Raw genomic sequence first — 22,925 nt, forward strand, 5'->3', positions numbered from 1 at the left:
GCTTCAGCAGTTGCGGCACGTGGGCTCAGGAGTTATGGCTCGCAGGCTCTAGAACGCAGGCTCAGTAGCTGTGGCACACGGGCTTAGCTGCTCCACGGCATGTGGGATCTTCCCCGACCAGGGCTTGAACCCGTGTCCCCTGCATTGGCAGGCGGATTCTTCACCACTGTGTCACCAGGGAAGTCCCTTAACCTGTATTTCTACCTGCTTCATGAAATTTTATTCAAATGAACCAAAAGATTTAAACATTCGAAGATGGAACCATGAAGATACACAAATCCCTGCTGTACTCCACCCTAGTTCCTCTCCCTCCCACTGTCTCAAACACACCTACACTCTCAAGTCCCTTCCTCCTCTCTACGCCTGCTTCTCCAAGTATCTTGCTGAACAGGACATGGTCACAGCATCTTGCTGATCTCTTACACTCATTTCCATCAAAATGTAACTAACCTTTATGAGCTATCTATAGTAGAATGGTGGTTACCAGGGACTGGTGGGAGTGGGGAGCGACTGTTCAATGGGTGCAGAGTTTCAGTTTGGGGTGATGAAAGAGCTCTGGAGGTGGATGGTGGTGGCGGTTGCACGACAATGACTGTACTGAACATCACTGAACAATACAACACTTAAAAAATGACTAAGATGTAAATTTTATGTTATGTGTATTTTACCACAATTTTTAAAAATGTAACTTACCTGTTTACCTATTGCAAGATCAGCATTTTTAAACATTTTAACATATGGATTAAAAGTAATGCTATACGCGGAGCGGCTGGGCCCGTGAGCCATGGCCGCTGGGCCTGCGCATCCGGAGCCTGTGCTCCGCAACGGGAGAGGCCACAACAGTGAGAGGCCCGCATACCGCAAAAAAAAAAAAAAAAAAAAAAGTAATGCTATAATTTCTTTTTAGTAGTACATAATATAATGGTATCGTTTTATCATCGCTGGATTCTCTTAGAGTCAATGAAAATAGTATATTTAACAAGACTCCAATTAGGCCCTGTAATAGACATGTTCATAATAGCTACAATTTTCTGAATGCTTACTATGTACCAGGTACAAGGTTAAGTGCATTATTCCGATTACTCTTTAGCTCTCTCTATAAAATATATATAGATAGTATTATTGCACTCATTTAACAGATGAGAAAAGTGGGTTTAAGAGGTCAAGGAACTTGCCCAGAGTCACCCAGGAAGAGACAGAACCTAGTCTTGAACCCAGGTTTGTCTGACTAGATCTATTCAACTTCACCACCATCTAGTTAATTTTTAATCCTAAGCAACCAATTCTGGAAGCCAGAACTCTAATTATATAGAACATAACTAATAACCACAATATCTGGTAGTTAGGAAAAGCTACTAATCTATTTATTAGAGCAATCCTTAATTCCTGCTTTGGACCACATTTGTAAATCTGGCACAAAAGACAAGAGACATTCCCAAGCCAAATGGATAGCAAGAATGTTGGTGCACTCTAAATAGCAACAACTGCCCCTCAATTTAATGCACTGCAATACAACCAATAACCATAAGACGTAAAAGAAATCAGTACACAACTAAATAATAATCTTCCTAAAAATTAAAATTATACCCCAAAGCAGTAACACAGATATTCAACTTCTGATAATCTTCAGTTTTATGTCACCTGCAAACCAAATCATTCCAATAAGGTGGATCAAGGTCATAATTCTTAGACCTTTTTGCTGTATGCTAGCTTCTTATCGCCGGCTCTGACCCAGGAGGGATATAGGATATTTAAAAGCAGACTCGAGCTCCTCAAGTCACTTGCACTCACACCTATCTTTTTTTTTTAATTTTTTTTTTTTTTTTTTGCAGTACGCGGGCCTCTCACTGCTGTGGCCTCTCCCATTGCGGAGCACAGGCTCCGGACGCGCAGGCTCAGTGGCCATGGCTCACGGGCCCAGCCGCTCCGCGGCATGTGGGATCCTCCCGGACCGGGGCACGAACCCACGTCCCCTGCACCGGCAGGCGGACCCTCAACCACTGCGCCACCAGGGAAGCCCCACGCCTATCATTTTTATTATCATTATAATAGTAAATGTGCCACCAGCTGAGAAAAATCAGCCAACAGACAACAGAGTATACAGAGTAACAAATAACTCAATTTCTACCAACAAGTACTTTCTTAACAATCACCACAAAGAATTTAAGGTAGAGTCAATCCAATAAGTACAATTTCTTATTGGCAGAAAATGGACAGAGTCAGGCTGAAAAAAATTCCAGCTAGTATCTTTCAATAATGAGTGATACTAATAACTAAGCAGCAAGTTAAGAAATTTAAGTCTAAGTATAATACTGTGGCTAGAAATAGTGTAGGTTCATAGAATTAATATACATACTGATTAAAAAATATATAATGGTAAACATGGGAGATTTAAAGCCATCCAACCCAATATTGTATGAAAAATGAACTGTGGGGGGCTTCCCTGGTGGCGCAGTGGTTGAGAGTCCGCTTGCCGAGGCAAGGGACATGGGTTTGTGCCCCGGTCCAGGAAGATCCCACATGCCGCGGAGCGCCTGGGCCCGTGAGCCATGGCCGCTGAGCCTGCGTGTCCGGAGCCTGTGCTCCGCAACGGGAGAGGCCACAACGGGGAGAGGCCCGTGTACCGCACACACACACACAAAAAAAGAACTGTGTTTGAAATTTTACTTCTCACATTTTGAAAATTCTGTAAGTATCTTTACTTAATGTGGTACTAGTACCATGAGACAATTTCAATGCACATTTTGGAATTCCTCTGCTTATTTCTGGGCTGGGTCTAGTGAGTTAGGTCATCTGATACGTCACAGGTCTGGGTTAGGTGCTAGGAGGATACAAATCTAACCTTAGCTCTCTATCCACTAATAACAGTCTCCTTGCTTTCCAATAGACAATTAGAAACCATTTCTGTCAAATACACCCATAAGGTAGTAGTCACTATAACAAAACTATTTTCATGATGGCCCAAGTAACAGTGTGTTACTGATCCGGTTACAATGAAATTCAATAGCAAATACTCTTTAACAGCAAAATTCTGTCTCATCCCTCTGCACTTTAACAGACCCTGAAGAAAGGGAAGAGCCAGAGGAACTGGGTATTGACACAAAGGAGTGTTTTCCATACTTGTATAGTTCTGACCTCAAGTGGTAATCATCTTTTAACCCTTTCATCTCCATCTTTACCTCAAATACTTTTGCCCCTGAAAGGCAAAATGTCCAAAGCAACCATTCAATTAAATGCAACATAAGAAATGTAAGAAATCTGGCCAAAGGTGATAAGTTGGGCATAATCATCTCTCCCTCACCCCTACGGCATCCAAAGATTTCATAGAGATGCTAAGTATCACTTTGTCTTGACTCTCCTTCCTAAAAGCTAAGAATAAGATAACCAATGTGCTCATTTTAACAAAAGTTTACTAATGCAAAACAACTGTGATGTTCCAATTTAATATTTTAGAATTCTACCTGAATAGGCTCCAGCTTTCCCTTTCTAATTTAAAGCACCAAATTATTATGTTTGGTGTAGGTAAAAATTAAATCTAGAACATTTCATTTCTGGAAGAAGCATGGTGATGACCTAGTCCAAAACCTTCCCACTTCTAAAAATCATAGAGAGCAACAAGAAGCATGAATACCCGTCCCATAAACAAACATCCCACATACAGACTGCATCTTTAGTGAAACTAGGGGAAAAAGACAAATTGCAAAGTATGTGAAAGTGAAGCCCAAAACACCACAAATCAAGACGTCACAACTGTAAGAGAGAAGCAGCATGGATGATTTAAATACAATGAAACTGCACAAGTACTAGAATAAAACATGGGTGAATACCTTTATAACTCAGTGACGAAGACCTTTCTAACTATGGCTCAAAACCCCAAAGTCATAAAAAAAAAAAAAAAAAGAACTGGAAAATTCAACTTCATAAAAACAAAAGTAAACTGCTGCATAGCAAAGAAAACACCATAAGCAAAGTCAGAAAGACGTTGTAATTCATATCAGAGACAAAGGACTAATTCCTCTATTTTTTTTAAAGAACTCTCTTAAAAATTGAGAAGAAAAAGATACACAACCCACATGAAAAATGGGCAACACAACAGTTCACAGAGAATAAAAAGCCCTTAAACATTTAAAAGGATGCTAACCTTGCTCAGAATACAAATTAAACACTACACTGAGACGTGAGTTTTCATCTATCAGATTGGTAAAAAAATCAAAAGATTAACAACATACTCTGTTGGCATAGCTGTGAAGAAACCAGTATTTTCACATACTGCTGGAATGCAAAATGATACTATCCTATGGAGGGAACCCAAGCATATCTACCTACCACAAAGGCATTTATCCATTGATCCAACAATCTCACCTCTGGCAATCAAACCCCCTCTGACCATGTACCTGCATATGTATAAAGTTATCTGCTGCAGCACTGTTTTAGTAGCCAGAGTATGGAAACACCCAAGTGCCCATCAATAAAGGGCTGCTTAAACTATGGAATAGTCACACAACAGAATACTCTATACTGTTAAAAAAATAAATAAAAATAAGGAAGATCTCTAAGTATATGTATGAAAATATCTCTAGGCCGAAATTAAAAAAAAACACAACAGGATAAAAAAAAGAGACAGGATAGTGTACACAGTATCCTGCCTTTGGTGTAAGCAAAGTGGATTATGAATGAAAATATATAATTTATGTATTTGGTTATATTTTCATTAAGAAACACCTGAAGGGGGAATTCCCTGGTGGTCCAGTGGTTAGGACTCCAGGCTTCCACTGTAGGGGGCCCAGGTTCAATCCCTGGTCGGGGAACTAAGATCCTGCAGCTGCATGGCATGGCCACAAAACAAACAAACAAACAAACAAAACAAAAAACCACCTGAAGGGACTTCCCTGGTGGCACAGTGGTTAAGAATCCACCTGCCAATTCAGGGGACATGGGTTCGAGCCCTGGTCTGGGAAGATCCCATATGCCATGGAGCAACTAAGCCCATGCGCCACAACTACTGAGCCTACGCTCCAGAGCCCACAAGCCACAACTACTGAGCCCATGTGTCACAAGTACTGAAGCCTGCATGCCTAGAGCTTGTGCTCTGCAACAAGAGAAGCCACTGCAATGAGAAGCCTGCGCACCACAACAAAGAGTAGCCCCTGCTCGCCGCAACTAGAGAAAGCCCGCGCACAGCAATGAAGAACCAACACAGCCAAAAATAAAAAAATAAAAAGATGTGGTCTAGGGCCTCCCTGGTGGCGCAGTGGTTGAGAGTCCGCCTGCCGATGCAGGGGATACGGGTTCGTGCCCCAGTCTGGGGGGATCCCATATGCCGCGGAGCGGCTGGGCCCGTGAGCCATGGCCGCTGGGCCTGCGCGTCCAGAGCCTGTGCTCCGCAACGGGAGAGGCCACAACAGTGAGAGGCCCGCATAGCGCAAAAAGAAAAAAAAAAGATGTGGTCTATATACACAATGGAAAGCAAAAGCTTCATTCTTTGAAAAGGTCCACAAAATTGATAAACCCCTAGTCAGACTTATCAGGAAAAAAAAGAGACACAAATCACCAATATCAGGTCTAAAAGAGGTGACATCACCACAGTTTATACAGACACTGAAAGGACAATAAGGGACTACATTTATTTTATCCAATCTGATAGTTTCTGCCTTTTAATTGGAACATTTATTCTATTTACTTTGATATAGGCCAATAAATTCAACAACTTAAATAACATGGTCAGATTTCTTGCAACACACAATCAAAGTGAATGACTATGTATCTGTTACAGAAACTGCATTTGTAGTTTAAAGCCGTTCCATAAAAAAATATATATGTATCAGGGCCAGATGGTTTCACTGGTAAACTCTACGAAATATTTAAGAAAGAATTAATACCAATTCCAAATAAACTCTTGCATAAAATTTAAGAGGGAACACTTTCTAACTCATTCTCTGAGGCCAAGATTACTATGATACCAAAGTTAGACAAGGTATGACAAAATTACAGACCAATACCCCTCATAATATAGATGTAAAAATTCTAAACAGGGCTTCCCTGGTGGCACAGTGGTTGGGAGTCTGCCTGCTAATGCAGGGGACACGGGTTCTAGCCCTGGTCTGGGAGGATCCCACATGCCACGGAGCAACTAGGCCCATGAGCCATAACTACTGAGCCTGTGCTCCGCAACAAGAGAGGCCGCGATAGTGAGAGGCCCGCGCACCGCGATGAAGAGTGGCCCCTGCTTGCCACAACTAGAGAAAGCCCTCACAAAGAAACGAAGATCCAACACAGCAAAAATAAATAAATTAATTAATTAACTCCTATCCCCAACATCATCTTTAAAAAAAAAAAAAAACTAAACAAAATCACATCACATCAAGTGGATTTGCTTGATTTAGCAAATCAAATCCAACAATACATAAAAAGTAGAAAGAGATCATGACATAATATGTACCCCAGAAATCAGATTGGTTTAGCATTCAAAAATGAATGTAATTAACCAATGAAAAAAGAAAAATGATATGATCATCAGCAGACACAGAAAAAAATTTGACAAAATTCACCTTTTATTCCTGATAAAAACTCTCAGCCGAGGAACAGAAGTAAACTTCCTCATAGTGATAAAAAGAATCTATGAAAAACCTACAGCTAACATAATAAAACACTTAAAGGTGATAATACTTAAAGGAACAAGATATAATAGTTAAAAGAACAAGACAAAAATGACCAGTAAGGGTTAATATTTTTTCTTATGTATTGGCCATTTGTTTTCCTTCTACTGTGAAGTGTTTCTTCTCATCCAATGCCTGCTTTCCTACCGGAGAACTTTTCCTTGAAAAAAATAATATCAATAATAATAAATATAAAAAAATTTTCCCTTGTAAAAAATTTAGTAAATATTAAAGATTAACACTTCGTCAGACTTATCTTTTGTAACTATTTTATCCTAGTTTATGTTTGCACACCTTTCTAACATGCAAATTTCAAAATTTTAATGTAATCAAATATTCATTGTGAATTATTCCAATCCATTTAAAGAGCCCCATTCTCTTTTATTTCTTTAAAATATTTATTTTATTTTTATTTATTTATTTTGGCTGTGCCAGGTCTTAGTTGCGGCATGCAGGATCTTCATTGCAGCATGTGGACTCCTTAGTTGCAGCATGTGGATGCCTTAGTTGCGGCATGCATGTGAGATCTAGTTCCCCGACCAGGGATCGAACCTGGGCCCCCTGCATTGGGAGCGCAGTCTTACCGGCTGGACCACCAGTGAAGCCCCCATTCTCTTTATTTCTTTATTTTTAAAATTTATTTTTGGCTCCGCTGGGTCTTCATTGCTGCGTGCAGGCTTCTCATTGTGGTGGCTTCTCTTGTTGCAGAGCACGGGCTCTAAGCACGCAGGCTTCAGTAGTTGTGGCTCGTGGGCTCTAGAGTGCAGGCTCAGTAGTTGTGGAGCACGGGCTTAGTTGCTCCACGGCATATGGGATGTTGCTGGACCAGGGATCGAACCCGTGTCCCCAGCATTGGCAGATGGATTCTTAACCACTGCACCACCAGGGAGGTCCCTATTTTTATTATTTTTAATGGTTTCATTTTTTAACTTTTTAAACAAATCTGGAATTTATCCTGGTGAACAATGAGGCTCTAATTTTTTTTTTTTTGGCTGTGCTACACGGCTTGTGGGATCCTAGTTCCCAGACCAGAGGTTGAACCCGGGCCCTCAGCAGTGAGTGCACGGAGTCCTAACCACTGGACCACCAGGGAATTCCCTCTAATTTTATGTTTATTTGACTTGATGGAGGGGCAGACAAGCCTTCTCGAGTCAGTGATTTGATGATTCTTTGACTTTTTTTCTAAACTATTATTGTCTCTCTTGTTTAAAGTAATTAAATTTTTCTGATTTCAGTGGGCTTTCCTATATATTTTCACAAGAAGATAAAAGTTATTATCAAGAGATAATCACTGTTGAAAGGATTCTGGAAAGACAGCAGAGTAGGAAGCACAAGCAATCTATCTCTCAACCTAGACTACAACTGCACTGGCAAAATTCATCTGTTATAACTACTTTGAATTCAGAAGTCTATAGAAGGCTTGCAACTTCAGGGGAAGGCTTGGTTGGTGAATTTCCACCAATACCAGCCCTTAGCACAGTAACAGCTGCCCATTCCCCACCCCTCAGCCGTGTGGCACACAGCAGTGGACCTGTTCCTGGAGCAGCCTGCACACCATTTCTGGAACTGAGGTGGGCAGAAAGGATCCTGTCCTCCATAATTGGGGATCTGTGCTGTGAATGCTGCTTCTGATCACAGAGGTGCAAAGAGACAGTGACCATTGCTGTTGCTCCCTCCAGTGTTGCAAGCCCTAAGCCCTCTTGATGAAGTGCCTTCCAGGGGTTTAAAGGGCTGGCACTCTTTCTTCCCACTTCATTTTTCTCTTCTTCCCCTTTTGGGAGACTGACATTAAAGACTAAGATATTCAAAATAACTGCTAGAGGGGCTGGAGGTCGAACTAATCACCAATAATTCAATCAATCATGCCCAAGTAAGGAGGCCTCCATAAAAACCCCAAAGGGCAGGATTTGGGGAGCCTCTGTTGGTGAACACATGAAGGTCCGGGGCAGATGGCACACCCTGAGGGCATGGAAGCTCTGCACCCCTTTCCCCATACCTCGCCTTATGCCTACCCTTCTACCTCACTGTTCCTGAGTTATAGCCTTTGTAATAAATTGGTAATCTAGTAAGTAAATTGTTTCTCTGAGTTCTGTGAGCCACTCTAGGAAATCACTCTAATTGAACCTGAGGAGGGAGTTGTAGGAAGCTACAATTTATAGCTAGTTGGTCAGAAGCACAGATAACAACCTGGACTTACTCTTTTATTTTTTTAATTTTATTTATTTATTTTTGGCTGCGTTGGGTCTTCGTTGCTGCACGCGGGCTTTCTCTAGCTGCGGCGCACGGGGGCTACTCTTCATTGCGGTGCACGGGCTTCTCACTGCGGTGGCTTCTCTTGTTGTGGAGTACGGGCTCTAGAGACATAGGCATCAGTAGTTGCGGAGCGTGGGCTCAGTAGGTGTGGCTTGCGGGCTCTAGAGCACAGGCTCAGCAGTTGTGGCGCATGGGCTTAGCTGCGCTGCAGCATGTGGGATCTTCCCGGACCAGGGCTCGAACCCACGTCCCTGCATTGGCAGGCAGATTCTTAACTACTGTGCCACCAGGGAAGTCCCAGCCTGGACTCTGGACTGAAGGGGAGCGGGGTGAGGGGTGGAGGCCGTCCAGTGGAACTGAGCCCTTACCCTGTGAAATCTGAGGCTAACTCCAGGTAGCTAGTGTCAGAACTAAATTGAATTGTAGGAGACCCAGCTGGTGTCCACAGAGAAATGGAGAATTGCTTATCAGGGGGAAGAAAAAAAACCCATACATCTGGTCACAGAAGAGCCAGAAGTATGTATGACTGTTGTTTGTAGAGAAAAACAGAGGAGAGGTTTTCCTTTACAGAGTCCTACCATCATTTCTTCAGTATTGAAAAAAAAAAACAATGAAAGAATAACCTGGTTGCTAGACTCCCAAATCACTAGTTTTAGTAAGAGTAACAAATCAAACTATATCAAAAGGAAGAATTCCAAATCTATGAAGAGGTATTCAACTGAGTGCTACAACCCATAAAAAACATTTTACCTTCATTATAGGGCACTGGATTGCCAATCTTTAATCCAACTTCTTCAGCTGATTTCAAAACTTCTAACTCCATCAAAATAACCACTCTCCTACAAAGGCAAAGAAATAGAAACATGTTAGAAAAAATAAATTCAGAAGCCCTTCAAATGACAAGCTACTTAAAAAGCTTCCCCCAATAATCACTGCGATAAAACTATTTCCCTTTGTCAATTGTTTTTCATTACTGAATAACTTGAGAAACATATGATATCAATTCCTACATAAACATTTCCCTTAATCTTTCATTGTATCATTATCAAGGGCTTTTATGATTGCAGGGTTTTCATTTCCCAGCTAGTTCCTTAATTAAAATGCAGTGTCCTTACTACATATTGTATCTTCAAGGAGCAAATGACATGGTAAGAATTTAGATTACTAAACCCAAGAATATGTGGCACAAGAGATGATCTGTTTTCAGAAACATACACTTAGCTGAACAATTACCTTTTCCCAGTGAAAACCATGACTATAGATATTTTTTAATTGTGATTACTATTAACCAAGAACTTCCAATTCTTTGTCCATCTTTAATTCTGACTAAAACCTTTCAATAACTTCTCAAGGACCTTCGGCCAAAAGTTAAAAACCTTTTCACACAGCCTACAAGGCTCTGTAAGGTCTGGCCTCGCACTAACCTCTCCGGCTCACCTCGCGCCGTTTCCCCGTGGTGCACTGCTCTCCACCATCTGTTTCCTTCCAGCTCTTGGTGTACATTCCGCTCTCTCCTGCCACAAGGCCTCTGTACACGCCGCTTTCTGATTGTGATGGTCTCTCATTCTGCCTCATCTAATATTCAGACGCTTCCTTAATCTTTGGTTTAGATCAGTTTTCTGTTATACTCCTTTCTACAGCCATCATTTCTTTCCTTCAGGTCACTTCTCTCAGGTTTAATTAATATATATTGACATATAATGATTAATATTTGGGTTAATTATGTTCATTATTTGATTATTTACTCACATATGATATATTTTAGTTGTATATTCATTATTTATTACCTGTTTCTCTTACTAAACTGCACTTTCAGTAATGGCAGGTATCCTCCAGTGTTTACTGTAGCAACTGGTCCACAGTCATTGCTCAATACGTGCTTGAACAAGAATGTCACGATCACATTCGTATTTTAAAGAGGACTGCAATATGAAGGAATCTGAGGGGAACACAACTGGAGGCAGGGGGAACAACAGCAGGAAGAACTGACGGGGCCTGAATTAGCATAGTTGAGATGGACATTAAATATAGTAGATGGGAAATTCAATTCCCTGGTAGTCCAGTGGTTAGGACTCCATGTTTCCACTGGAGGGAGGACAGGTTTGATTCCTGGTCAGGGAACTAAGATCCTGCATGCCGCACAGCACAGTCAAAAGGAAAAAAAAAAAAAAGAGTAGATGGTCTGGAGCAATTATTTAAGCAATAATAAGCCCAACCTCATTGTGATGGATTCTTTAAATGGTCTGACTGCTGTATTTTGGATTTTCACATGCAATTGATCAGTTTGTGCTACCTTTATCAAGTTTTCATATCAAGGTTATATTACTTCAATAAATAAGCTTGAAACTATCTGTTTCTGAATATTACATACAGATTCACTATAAAAACTCGGATAGATATTTAGTGGTATTTTAACTACCTTCCAAAAGTATCCAAATTTTGGATTAACATAGAAAAATGGAAGGCTTATTATCATTTAGCATTACCCTAATATCAAAACCTAAGAAAAAACACACTAAAAAACCCCACTAATTTTATTTTGTAATATACATACATCCTAACTAAAATATCAGCAAGATGAATCCAGCAGCACATCAAAAGAATACACCAATATCAACTTACAGAAAACACAGATGACAAGGACACATTACAACTTTATAAAGATACAATCAGCAAAATCCAGACTGTGGGAAACGGTGCATGAGGATAAAGTACAAATGACCTGGTTTCTTCAACAAATAAACACTAAGGGAGGAAAAAAGATATGGAGGAGGAACCTAGATTCATAGAGACTTAAAAGAACTATCAACCTACTGCAGTGAGAACATTACTTTGGACTCTGATACAGACAAATTAATTAGACACACACACGAATAGCTGGAAACTGAACAGTGACAGAATATTTGATATTTTAGGTGCAAAAATGGAATTTTAAAGAAAGAATTACTATCTTTTAAAGATATATACTAAAATATTTGTGGAGGAAATATGTCTGAGATTTGCTTCAAAATCATAGAGGAGGGTAGATGTGGAAGGCATTTAGATAAAACAAGATTGGATATCAAGTGATAATCTGAAGATGGATAACAGGATATATAGGGATTCACATACCATATTCTTGAATGGACTTAGTATCAAATACTATGTAAATTACTGCAGTTCTTTGTATTCCAACAGGACTTTTGTGGGTTTTTTTGATACTTGAAAGAATAAACATGGAAGAAGAAGAATAAATATGGAAGAATAAATATAGAAAAACTACCAGGTGGGCTTCCCTGGTGGTGCAGTGGTTAAGAATCTGCCTGCCAATGCAGGGGACACACGTTCGAGCCCTGGTGTGGGAAGATCCCACATGCTGCGGAGCAACTAAGCCCGTGTACCACAACTACTGAGCCTGTGTTCTAGAACCCGCGAGCCACAACTACTTAGCCTGCATGCTGCAACTACCGTGCACCTAGAGCCTGTGCTCCACAACAAGAGAAGCCACTGCAATGAGAAACCTGAGCACCACAACTAAGAGTAGCCTCCACTCGCAGCAACTAGAGAAAGCCTGCACACAGCAACAAAGACCCAACACAGCCAAAAATAAATAAACTAAAAGAAGAAAAAAAAAGAAAGAAAAACTACGAAGAAAATTTGGGGGGAGAAAAAAGTAAAGGAAGACATCATCTGTAAGTTACTAAAATATTCTACAGATGATACTTTACCTGGAAACACTATGGCAGAAGTAATTATCTGTGTTGATATAGATGTGGAGAAACTGGAACCCTCATACATTGCTAGAGGGAATGTAAATTACTGTAGCCACTCTGGAAAATAGTCTGGCAGTTCCTCAAAAATTTAATCATAAAGTTACCATTTGACACACAATTCTACTCCTAGATATATATAAAATAAACAGAAACATGTCCACACAAAAACTTGTACACAAACATCTACAGCATTATTCATAATAGCGAAAAGGTGGAAACAACCCTAACGTCCAAACGACTAGATAAACAAAATGTGACATATCTATACAATGGAATACTATTTGGCCATAAAAAGGAATGACGTACTGACCATGTGGTACAACATGAATGAACCTTGAAAATATCATGCTTAGTAAAAGAGGCCAGCCACAAGAGACCACATATTATATGACTTCATTTATAAGAAATGTCCAGAATAAGCACATCCTATAGAGACAGAAAGTAGATTAGTGGTTGTCTAGGGCTGGGGAGGATAGGGAGTTTGGGGGTGATATCTAAAGGGTACAGGGTTTATTTGGAGGGCAATAAAATATTCTAAAATTAATTGTGGTAATGGCTGCACAACTCTGAATATAGTAAAAACTATTTTACACTTTAAATAGATGAACTGTATGGTATATGAACTATATCTCAAGAAGATGTCACCAAAAAAAAAAAAAAAAAAAAGAAAGAAAGAAAAAACAAACTCTGGCACTGACACGAGACTAGACAAGCAGATCAAAGGAAAAGATGGCAAACAGAACAGAGTCAGATAAAAAGAATACTAGTCTCTCTTTATCTGTTTTTGTCACCAACCATCAATCCTCCACACAGCTATCAAAATAATCTCTTGGAAACTTTAAAAAACTTAAATCAAATTGTACCAGTACTCCCCTGCTCGAAAGCCTATAGCTTCCCATCACACTTAGAATAAAATAAACTCCTTACTGTAAGTCTTCCATGATATGGACTATCCATTAGGGAAAAATTAAGCTAAATTCCTCCTTCATACCCTATATAAAAGTAAACCTCATATCAAATCACTACATTGTACACCTGAAACTAATACAATACTGTAAATCAACTATACTTCAATAAAAAACAAAAATCAAAACCTTAAATAACTTAAAATAATCCCACTGCTTTTAAAACTAAAAAACAAAACCTCAGATGAACCAAAATCTACTTTAAAAAATCCACAGAATGTCTGAAGAACTAAGAAGTATTTTTAAATAACCCAGTCAGGAAGCTTCCTAAGGAAAATACAAAATTCAGAAGCCATAAAGAAAAAAATGGACAAAATTGACTAAATTTTTAAAAAATTCTTTAATTCCACATCACAAGACACCATAAACAGTCGATAAAAGTAGACTACAAGGTCTAATAAAGAATTAGCTAACAAAGAATTAATTAATATCCCCGATTTACAAAGTGCATCCTCCACGTCTCCCTGAACACACACACGCAAAAGACAAAGTATATCATCAAAAGCTATTCAGAGAAAAAGTACAAACAGTAAGTATATGAAAAGACACTTGACCTCACTAACAGGGGAATTTATTATTTTATATATCTATTGTTTTCCTTTTATAATACAGAAATTTAAGTTAAAATAATGATGACTGGCAATTATTTTTTAAAAATCAGTAATATCTGCTATGTTGACAAGGTTAAGGGGAAACAAGTATTTTTTCCCCCTAAAAACAGGTTTATTGAACACATACCATAAAAGTTATCCTTTAAAAGTATAATTCAGTGGTTTGTAGTATATTTACAGAGCTGTGCAAGCATCACCACTACCTACCTTCAGAACATTTCTATCACCCCAAAAAAGAAACCCTGTGCTCCATGGCAGTCACTCTCCATTCCCCCACCACTGGAAACCATGAATCTAATTTCTGTCTGTGTATTTGCCTATTCAGAAACAGGTACTCTTACACAAGGCTCAAGAGTATGTTAATTGGTATACTTTCTACAACAGACGTCCTTTGATCCCCACAACTCCTAAGAAATAACAGCATGAGCATGTAAAGATAAATGTACAAGGATGACTGCTAAAGCCCTGTTGGGAATAAACCTAAATGACCATCAAACCTAACTGACTAGGGCTTCCCTGGTGGCGCAGTGGTTGAGAATCTGCCTGCCAATGCAGGGGACACGGGTTCGAGCCCTGGTCTGGGAAGATCCCACATGCCGTGGAGCAACTAGGCCCGTGAGACACAACTACTGAACCTGTGCGTCTGAAGCTTGTGCTCCACAACGAGAGGCTGTGACAGTGAGAGGCCCGCACACCGCGATGAAGAGTGGCCCCTGCTCGCTGCAACTAGAGAAAGCCCACGCACAGAAATGAAGACCCAACACAGCCAATATAAATTAAAAAAAAAAAAAATCTAACTGACCATCAAGGTAAGGAATAAACTTGGTCGTACACACACAGGTTCTCAGCAGAGGCAGGAAGGAACACACGGCATGCAGCCATGCTGAAGCGGTGAAATAAGGCAAAGCTCACGGGAGTGGAACTCCACCCTAGACTGGAGTGAATGGAGCTCGAGGTTTAGTACTCAACCACAGCAAAGCTCTCCACCCTCCCCTATACCATACCCTAGAGGAAAGAAAAGTGGCTAGAAAGCACCACTCAAGCACTCAGGTAGCCTGGAGTGGAAGATAACAGGTCCCAAGTGGGAAGGTTGGCAAGGGGATGTACCTGGACTAGACTATGTCAGAGCAAATGAAGTCTGGACAGAACTGTCCACGTTAAGCATGAACAAGATAAAAGGAAACAATGTAACACACACAGTGTATAAAAATAAAAGGAACAGAAGAGGCAGAGACAATTAACAATCCCATCTAGAGGAAAGCATAAGCCAAGAAAGGGAATACTTCCCAAGTGTGGTGTGCAAAATAAGACTAAGATTTCAATAAAAGTCAAAAGATGAGATGAAACAAGAGATTGAGAAGAAAAGGGCGCTTGAAAAGTTAAGGAAAAAACAGAACAAAAGCAGTATCATTATACATCTAATACTTAAACTATAAACATCAAGGAACAGAACAGAGAAAGCTAAAAACTGAACTATAATATATAATATGTTGGAAAATCTTAACTGAATCCAACGCATGCATTAGAAAAAAGACTAGAGCAAACTGAAAACATACATGGAGAACAAAGTTACCCTGGAACTCAAATGAAACAGAAACATAAGTAAAAACTGGAACTCAAATGAAACAGAAAAGATCATTAAGGAATAACAGAACAATCTCATCAAAAAGAAAGACCTAACTCCTAACTGCAGACTGAAAGGGCACCATGCACCAGTGGGGGGAAAAAAGGAACCACTGACATTTGAGACATAGCCTGGTTAAGTTACTGAACTTGAAACATAAAGAATTCTTCCATCTAATCCACAGAATCCATTCAAGTTTCATAAATTGTCTTATGATATGCTTTAATAGCAATAGGATCCAGTTCAGGATCACTTGTTATATTTAATTATATCACTTTAGACTCCCTGAATCTGGAAGGATTCTTTTACTTTCATGCTTGAAATTTGAAAATCAGTTATTTTACAGAATGTCCCTCAATTTACCTGAGGCTTCCTCATGATTAGATATAGATTATGCATCTTTGGCAAGAATACAGTAGTACTGATGCGATGTTCTTCTCACTGCATCCTACCAGGTAATACATGACTTCTGTTTGTCCCATTACTGGTAACGTTAACGTCAGTCATTGGAATAAGGTGCTGTCTGCCAGCTTTCTCCACTGTGAAGTTGCTTCTTTTCCTTTTACAATTAATAATTATGCTCTGGGGAGGTACTTTTACCCTATGAATAACTTGTTCCTCCATCAAATTTTTACCACTTGTTTCAGCATCTGTGGTAGGCTAGATGACCACCCCCAACCAATAGATATTCAAGTCCTAATCCCTGGAACCTATGAATGTTACCTTATATGGCAAAAAGGGACTCTGTAGATGTGATTAAACTAAGGATTGAAGTGGCAATTTTATCCCAGATTATCCGAGGGGCCTTAAAAGCAACCACATATCCTTCAAAGGAGGCAGAGGCAGACCTGGCACAGACAGAAGAAGAGGTAACGTGACCATGGAGGGAGGGATTGGAGTGATGCAGCCGTAAGCCAAGGAATGCTAGCAACCACCAGAAACTGGAAGAGGCAAGAAATGGATTCTCCCAGAGAGCTCCCAGAAGGAGCTGCGCCCTGCCGACACCATGATCTCAGCGCGGTGAACTGACTTCAACTTCTAACTTCCAGGGAAAATAATTTCTGTTGTTCTAAACCACCAAATTTGCAGTAATTTGTTACGGCAGCCACAGGAAACTTATATAGCACCTATCAATGTTTCCTGCCTGAATTAATACTATGACGGTTGCCAAATGGTGATTTTCTAATTCCATCAATCCATTTACATTTTTAGATGGCATTCTATTGTAAGAAAAAGCTTTCTGGGCTTCCCTGGTGGCGCAGTGGTTGAGACTCCGCCTGCCGATGCAGTGGACGCCGGTTCGTGCCCCGATCCGGGAGGATCCCATATGCCGCAGAGCGGCTGGGCCCGTCAGCCATGGCCGCTGAGCCTGCGCGTCCGGAGCCTGTGCTCCGCAACGGGAGAGGCCACAACAGTGAGAGGCCCGCGTACAGCAAAAAAAAAAAAAAAAGAGAAAAAGCTTTCTGTCCCCCACCCCGTATTCATTTATTCAGTATGGACTTATGAATTCTTATTTTATTCAGTAGGTTGCAGTCTGTTACTATTCATTTATTTACTTACTTTTAATTATTTATTTATTTATTTATTTATATGGCTGCGCAGGGTCTTAGTTGTGGCAGGCGGGATCTTCGTTGCCGTGTGCAGGATCTTTGTTTCGGCATGAGGATCTTTTAGTTGCAGCATGCGGCATCTAGTTCCCTGACCAGGGATCGAACCCAGGCCCCCTGCATTGGGAGTGCAAAGTCTTAACCAGTGGACCACTGGGGAGTCCCTATTTTTATTTCGACTTTTAAATTGCCCTAGATTTGGCAAATATGACTCTGCTAGCCAACAAAAAACGTCATATTTCAGCTGTGGTTAATCAGGTGTGAATAACAGTTCTGTTCACCACTGTATCTCTAGCATGTAGCATCTTGTACGTACTTAGCATACTCTGTTGGCTGAAGAAAGCGTTTACTATGAAAGTCAAGACTGCAAAAAGGGCAGTGTTACATAATTAATTATATCTTCTTTTGCCCTAATAAGTGATCCCATTTCATTAAAAGATATTTAAAAAGAGAATCCTAAAATCAGTGCTGCTGAACAGATTAGAAATAAGAGCTCTGCATTCGGCTTTAATTTCCTGCTGTGAAATTTCCAGTTCGGTTCCATATTTTTCTCCTTTTGGTGCCACATTTTAGTTGCCTGAGTTCAGAACTCAATAGTTGTAAATTCTTAGCTGAAAGCTTTTCGACTTCTAATTGAATTTTGGCATCCAATGAACTTGTCTGTTCAAAAATTAGTCTCATTATACAACACAATAGAACAGAAAAAAAGATACCACATACCTTCCATCTTTCAGAGTGTTCACAATAAATCGGTTAATCTGGCAAATACAGTTGCTAGACAATCGTTCTTCCTCAACAAGAGGGTTCAACTGTGTTGCCAACATGAAAGCTGAAAAGCACAGAGATTACTTCAGTCTCTAAAACATTTCAGTCATGACAATCTAAAAGCTGATCATACCTGTACCAGCAAAGAAAAACATTATGCCTTAAATATTAAAACTACTCAGACTCTGCATAGTGAAAAACAGTAGTAATTTGCTGGGCATTAAACATCTGCTGCTACTCTGAAATTAAGTATTTCTTAAGGTGCCCCAAATCATCCTTTCCATCACTCAGGTTTCATGACAAAGACTAAAAAATCTTTTCTAGGTCCTTCACCTTGTGACTAGAAACAGTAAGTATATACTCTGCAAATTCTCTCCTTTCTCCCTGTAAAGCTTCCAACACAGAAATAAAACCCCCAAAAGACAAGTATCGGACAGCTAACCAATCATATTCACTAAATGTCAATATCATCCTAAGGGAAATTAATCAAAGAAAGCACAGAGCACCAGTTAGACAAAATTAAGCCAAGTGGCAGCTTTCCACTCGACCCAGTCTATTGTTAGAATGCACTCTGCCAGCTGCAATTCTGTCTTTACGAAGGCAGAGCCAAGCCAATGTAGACTTCTGGAATGCTCCAATTACTGCAACCAAAGTGTTGGGTGCGCTTCTATTATTTAAATACAAATTCCTAGATTTATACATCATACGTACAAGACAGAGTATTCAATCCATCACTCATAAGCAGTCGATAACGGGGTGGATTATTCCCTGTAGCAATGGGACGGATATTCTAGGAAAGAAAACATGATTCATTAGCCAGGTTGTCTGCTCAGTCCCCAGGGATCAGTAAACTTAAGTGGCAGGAGAGTGCCTTCGCCATTAGTTCAACACAATTGAACTGCTTGCCCATTCTCGACACCTAAATCCAAGTAAAAGAAAATTGGATTTGATGATTCTCCCACCAACCTCTCTCTACTAACGTTATTAAACATAACATAAACAAGAATAAAATAGGTTGCCAATACTCTTCTGTTCTCTCTCCCTTAACTCAAACTTGATTGAAAATTAATTTAAAAAAACATCCAATAAGGCACCTAATATATGTATGGTACTATGTAGGAAACATGATAAAAATACAAAACGGAAGAAAAAATCCTTGCCCTGAAGAGACTTATAACTGGGGTGGAGACAGAGGCAGAGAGACATAGCAGAGGTGTGCACATAATGACAAGACATTTATTCCAGCTTAAAGGAAATCAGAGGCAGCTTTCTGAAGAAAATGAAATACGAAAACAGCCTTAAGATGACTGGCAGGGAGGGATTCCCTGGTGGCACAGTGGTTAAGAATCCGCCTGCCAATGCAGCGGACGCGGGTTCAAGAGCTGGTCCGGGAGGATCCCACATGCTGGGAAGCAACTAAGCCCGTGCGCCACAACTACTGAGCCTGCGCTCTAGAGCCCATGAGCCACAACTATTGAGCCTGTGTGCCACAACTACTGAAGCCCACACGCCTAGAGCCCATGCTCCACAACAAGAGAAGCCACCGCAATGAGAAGCCCGTGCACTGCAACTAGAGAAAGCCCGCACGCAGCAACGAAGACCCATCGCAGCCAAAAGTAAATAAAAATTTTAAAAATAAAATAAAATAAAATAATAAAACTGGGAATATTTGCCTTTAAAAAAAAAAAAGATGACTGGCAGGGAGTTTGGGAGTAACAGGGAGACAGACCCTCAGGCTTACTGAGTCACAATCTGCAAGTATGATCCAGGATTCTGCTCCTATTGATTTTTAAAATTCTCACTAAAATTTGAGAACTCCTTAAATGAATGATAGGGTTAATGAAGAATTTTAAGCAGACAAGTTGCTTTCAGGTAGATCTCTCCAGAGGCCATATGTAAGGCAGATTTGAGCAAGACAAACCCCAGGGCAGAAAGACAACCAAGGAGGCAGAAGTACTGGTGTGTAGCGCGACAGTATCCACCAACTGTGGAAAGACAGAAAGGCAAAGCCTCAAATGTGAACCTCCAAAGGTCAAACTCTGGCTAACACGACATTAAAAATAAAGCCTGGTTCCTCTCTCAGAGTTACAACATGGACTGGACTATTTCTGTGATGATGAAGAGAATTTTGTAAAGTGGACACACTTCCTGAAGTGGATTGTATGTCCTCTATCAAATGTAATTTATAATTATATGTAAGTTTAAAAAACGTTTGACATAAAAATATGTAGGTACTCACAATGACTTGGAGAACGGGTTTTATGGATGTATCTCCCTGTTGCATTATGGCCTGAAAAAGTAAAAACAGATGCTTATGAGATAGGCACTCAAATCATGATTAAAACTTGACATATTTTTAATTTGGTGTCTGGAATAACCCACAGATGACATTATTAAGAGACCCTTTTCCGAGCTTATCATTTGAAAATCTACTTTAAGCTTTATCACTCTGGACAAATCATAAAATCATAAAAGTGGGATTCATACTTACCGACAAGGATACTACATCTAAAAAGCTGGCATCGCGTATGTACTCATTATTCATAATAGCACATTTATTTTCCTACACTGCCCATTAATAGGGAATCAAACAAATAAGTACAGCCAATCCTTAAAACAGAATATTATGCAGCCTTAAGAAGATGTTTCTAGGGACTTCCCTGGCGGCGCAGTGGTTAAGAATCCACCTGCCAATGCAGGGGACACGGGTTTGAGCCCTGGTCCAGGAAGATCCCACATGCTGCGGAGCAACTAAGGCTGCAAGCCACAACTACTGAGCCTGCACGCCACAACAACTGAAGCCCGCGTGCTACAACTACTGAAGCCCGCGCGCCTAGAGCCCATGCTCCGCAACAAGAGAAGAAGAGAAGCCACTGCAATGAGAAGCCCATGCACCGCAATGAAGAGTAGCCCCAGCTTGCCCCAACTAAAGAAAGCCTGCGCACTGCAACAAAGACCCAACGCAGCCCAAAAAAGAAAAAAAAGATGTTTCTATACCACTGGTTGCCTTTGTGAGAGGAATTGGGTGATGGGGGACGTGTGTGGGAGGCAGACCTTGCACTACATCCTCTTTTATACTTTTTGAATGTTAAATCTCATGACTCTATTAGCAATTATAAAAGTAATTTCTAACAAAAGCAAAATAACTATTAATCAGGCTTTTAGTTCGTTTTTTAAAAGGCATCATTTAAAGGTAACCATCAGAAAAACTAGCTAGCTAAAACTCGTTGTCTGACGTCTGCTTTTGCCCATGCTGAAATAAGTGATACCAGACTAGCTCTTCCAAACATAAACTAAAAACTGGACAAAAATATATAAACTGTTTTCAAATACCAGGCAACAGGTAGAACAAGACTGTGGTCCCTGAAAGGAAAACAAATGAGTTTCTGCACAGAGGCACTTTTGGACCATAGCATAGGGAAGGGAACCCAAGAAGAATATGGCAGTCCTGCTGAGCACAGATCAGTTTGGGGAGGTGAGTCATCTGGACTTCCTGGATGCAGAGTACCCGAGAGGAGGGAGCTACACAGAGAAAGAGCTTCAATAACCTAGGCAGGGGTTCCCTTGAGTTTTTGGCTGAATTCTAAGTTGTGCATACACAGAATGAGGTGCCACAGACCAAGTAAAGATTAGAGAGCTACAAGCTGAAAAATTACTGGCGCTCACCCAGGCTAGAGCACGTGTGAGTTCCAATTAGCCATTTGAGTGGAGAGAACTCAATAAACACCTGGTGCATTCAGTAGAAACCCCAGGAAGGCCATGCTTTAGAAATAGACTAAACTATCCCCAAAGTAAAAGCTACTCTAGACCCACTACAGTCTCAGAGGGCTCAGCTGATCTGCAAGTAAGTTAACAGTCTGCTGCCAGAACAACTCAATATTCTCTAGACACATATTCTAGACACTGAACAACGTATTGTTCATAATGTCCATTGCCATCTGGGGTCCCAAGACCTTTGCAGAGGGTACATGAATTGAAAACTATTTTCATCATAATAAACAAGCTTTTGTCCTTCTCACTCTCGTTCATTCAATACAATGAAAAACTGGCTGAAGGACTAATAAAGCTTTATACTGTTACCACTTATGAATGTCTACTGGATGAAAAATCAGTAATAGAAATCACAGCAGTTCCACTTGCTAAGAAGAAAGCAACTTGTTGCATTAACGAACAAGATACGTCATGAAGACTGAGTTAATATCTCTTCCGCAGAATTCTACTTTTGCCTTATGAATGGACGAATAGATAGATGTGGCCGGACCGGCTGCTTTGCTTGTGTTCATCTCGTATCAGCACCAACTAACCATCTAGTAAGATCATCTTTCGTGTGAATGCTTGAGAACAAACACAGACTATGCTGGAATATTCCAAGTGCTGAATCACTTTCAAAACTCATGGTTTATCCTGAAACAGCTGTGTTGACATCTGCACCGACGGTGCAGAGCGGTGGCAGGTAAAACTACTGATGCCTTAGCGGAGGTGGTATAGCCGTAGCCACTGTATTCTTCACTGCCCTGAACACACCGGGGAGGGGAGTTTCACTAAAAAAAAAAAAAAAAAAAACTTGAAGAAATAAAATTATTACATTAAACCTTAACCTTGAGGACAACAAAATTTTAATATTCTGCGCAACCATACAGAAAGCATGCCGAAGTCCTTCTGCTGAAGTATGGCCGCGGCCTTGAGGAAAAG

General features: G+C 40.3%; 1 protein-coding gene across 1 annotated transcript in view; it reads right to left on the reverse strand.

Annotated features, from left to right (window-relative positions):
* RPA1 (replication protein A1) overlaps nt 1-22,925 on the reverse strand; it is a 52,789-nt gene that overhangs the window by 19,753 nt on the left and 10,111 nt on the right. The window contains exons 2-5 of the mRNA XM_082605301.1: nt 20,473-20,523; nt 18,945-19,023; nt 18,189-18,297; nt 9,660-9,748 (exon numbers count right to left, since the gene is read on the reverse strand). Of these exons, the coding sequence (XP_082461427.1) occupies nt 9,660-9,748; nt 18,189-18,297; nt 18,945-19,023; nt 20,473-20,523 (328 nt within the window). The remainder of the gene's footprint in view (nt 1-9,659; nt 9,749-18,188; nt 18,298-18,944; nt 19,024-20,472; nt 20,524-22,925) is intronic.

The sequence above is a fragment of the Mesoplodon mirus genome (genome assembly GCF_964341445.2).
Source record: "Mesoplodon mirus genome assembly, chromosome: 18".
NCBI classification, from domain to species: domain Eukaryota; kingdom Metazoa; phylum Chordata; class Mammalia; order Artiodactyla; family Ziphiidae; genus Mesoplodon; species Mesoplodon mirus.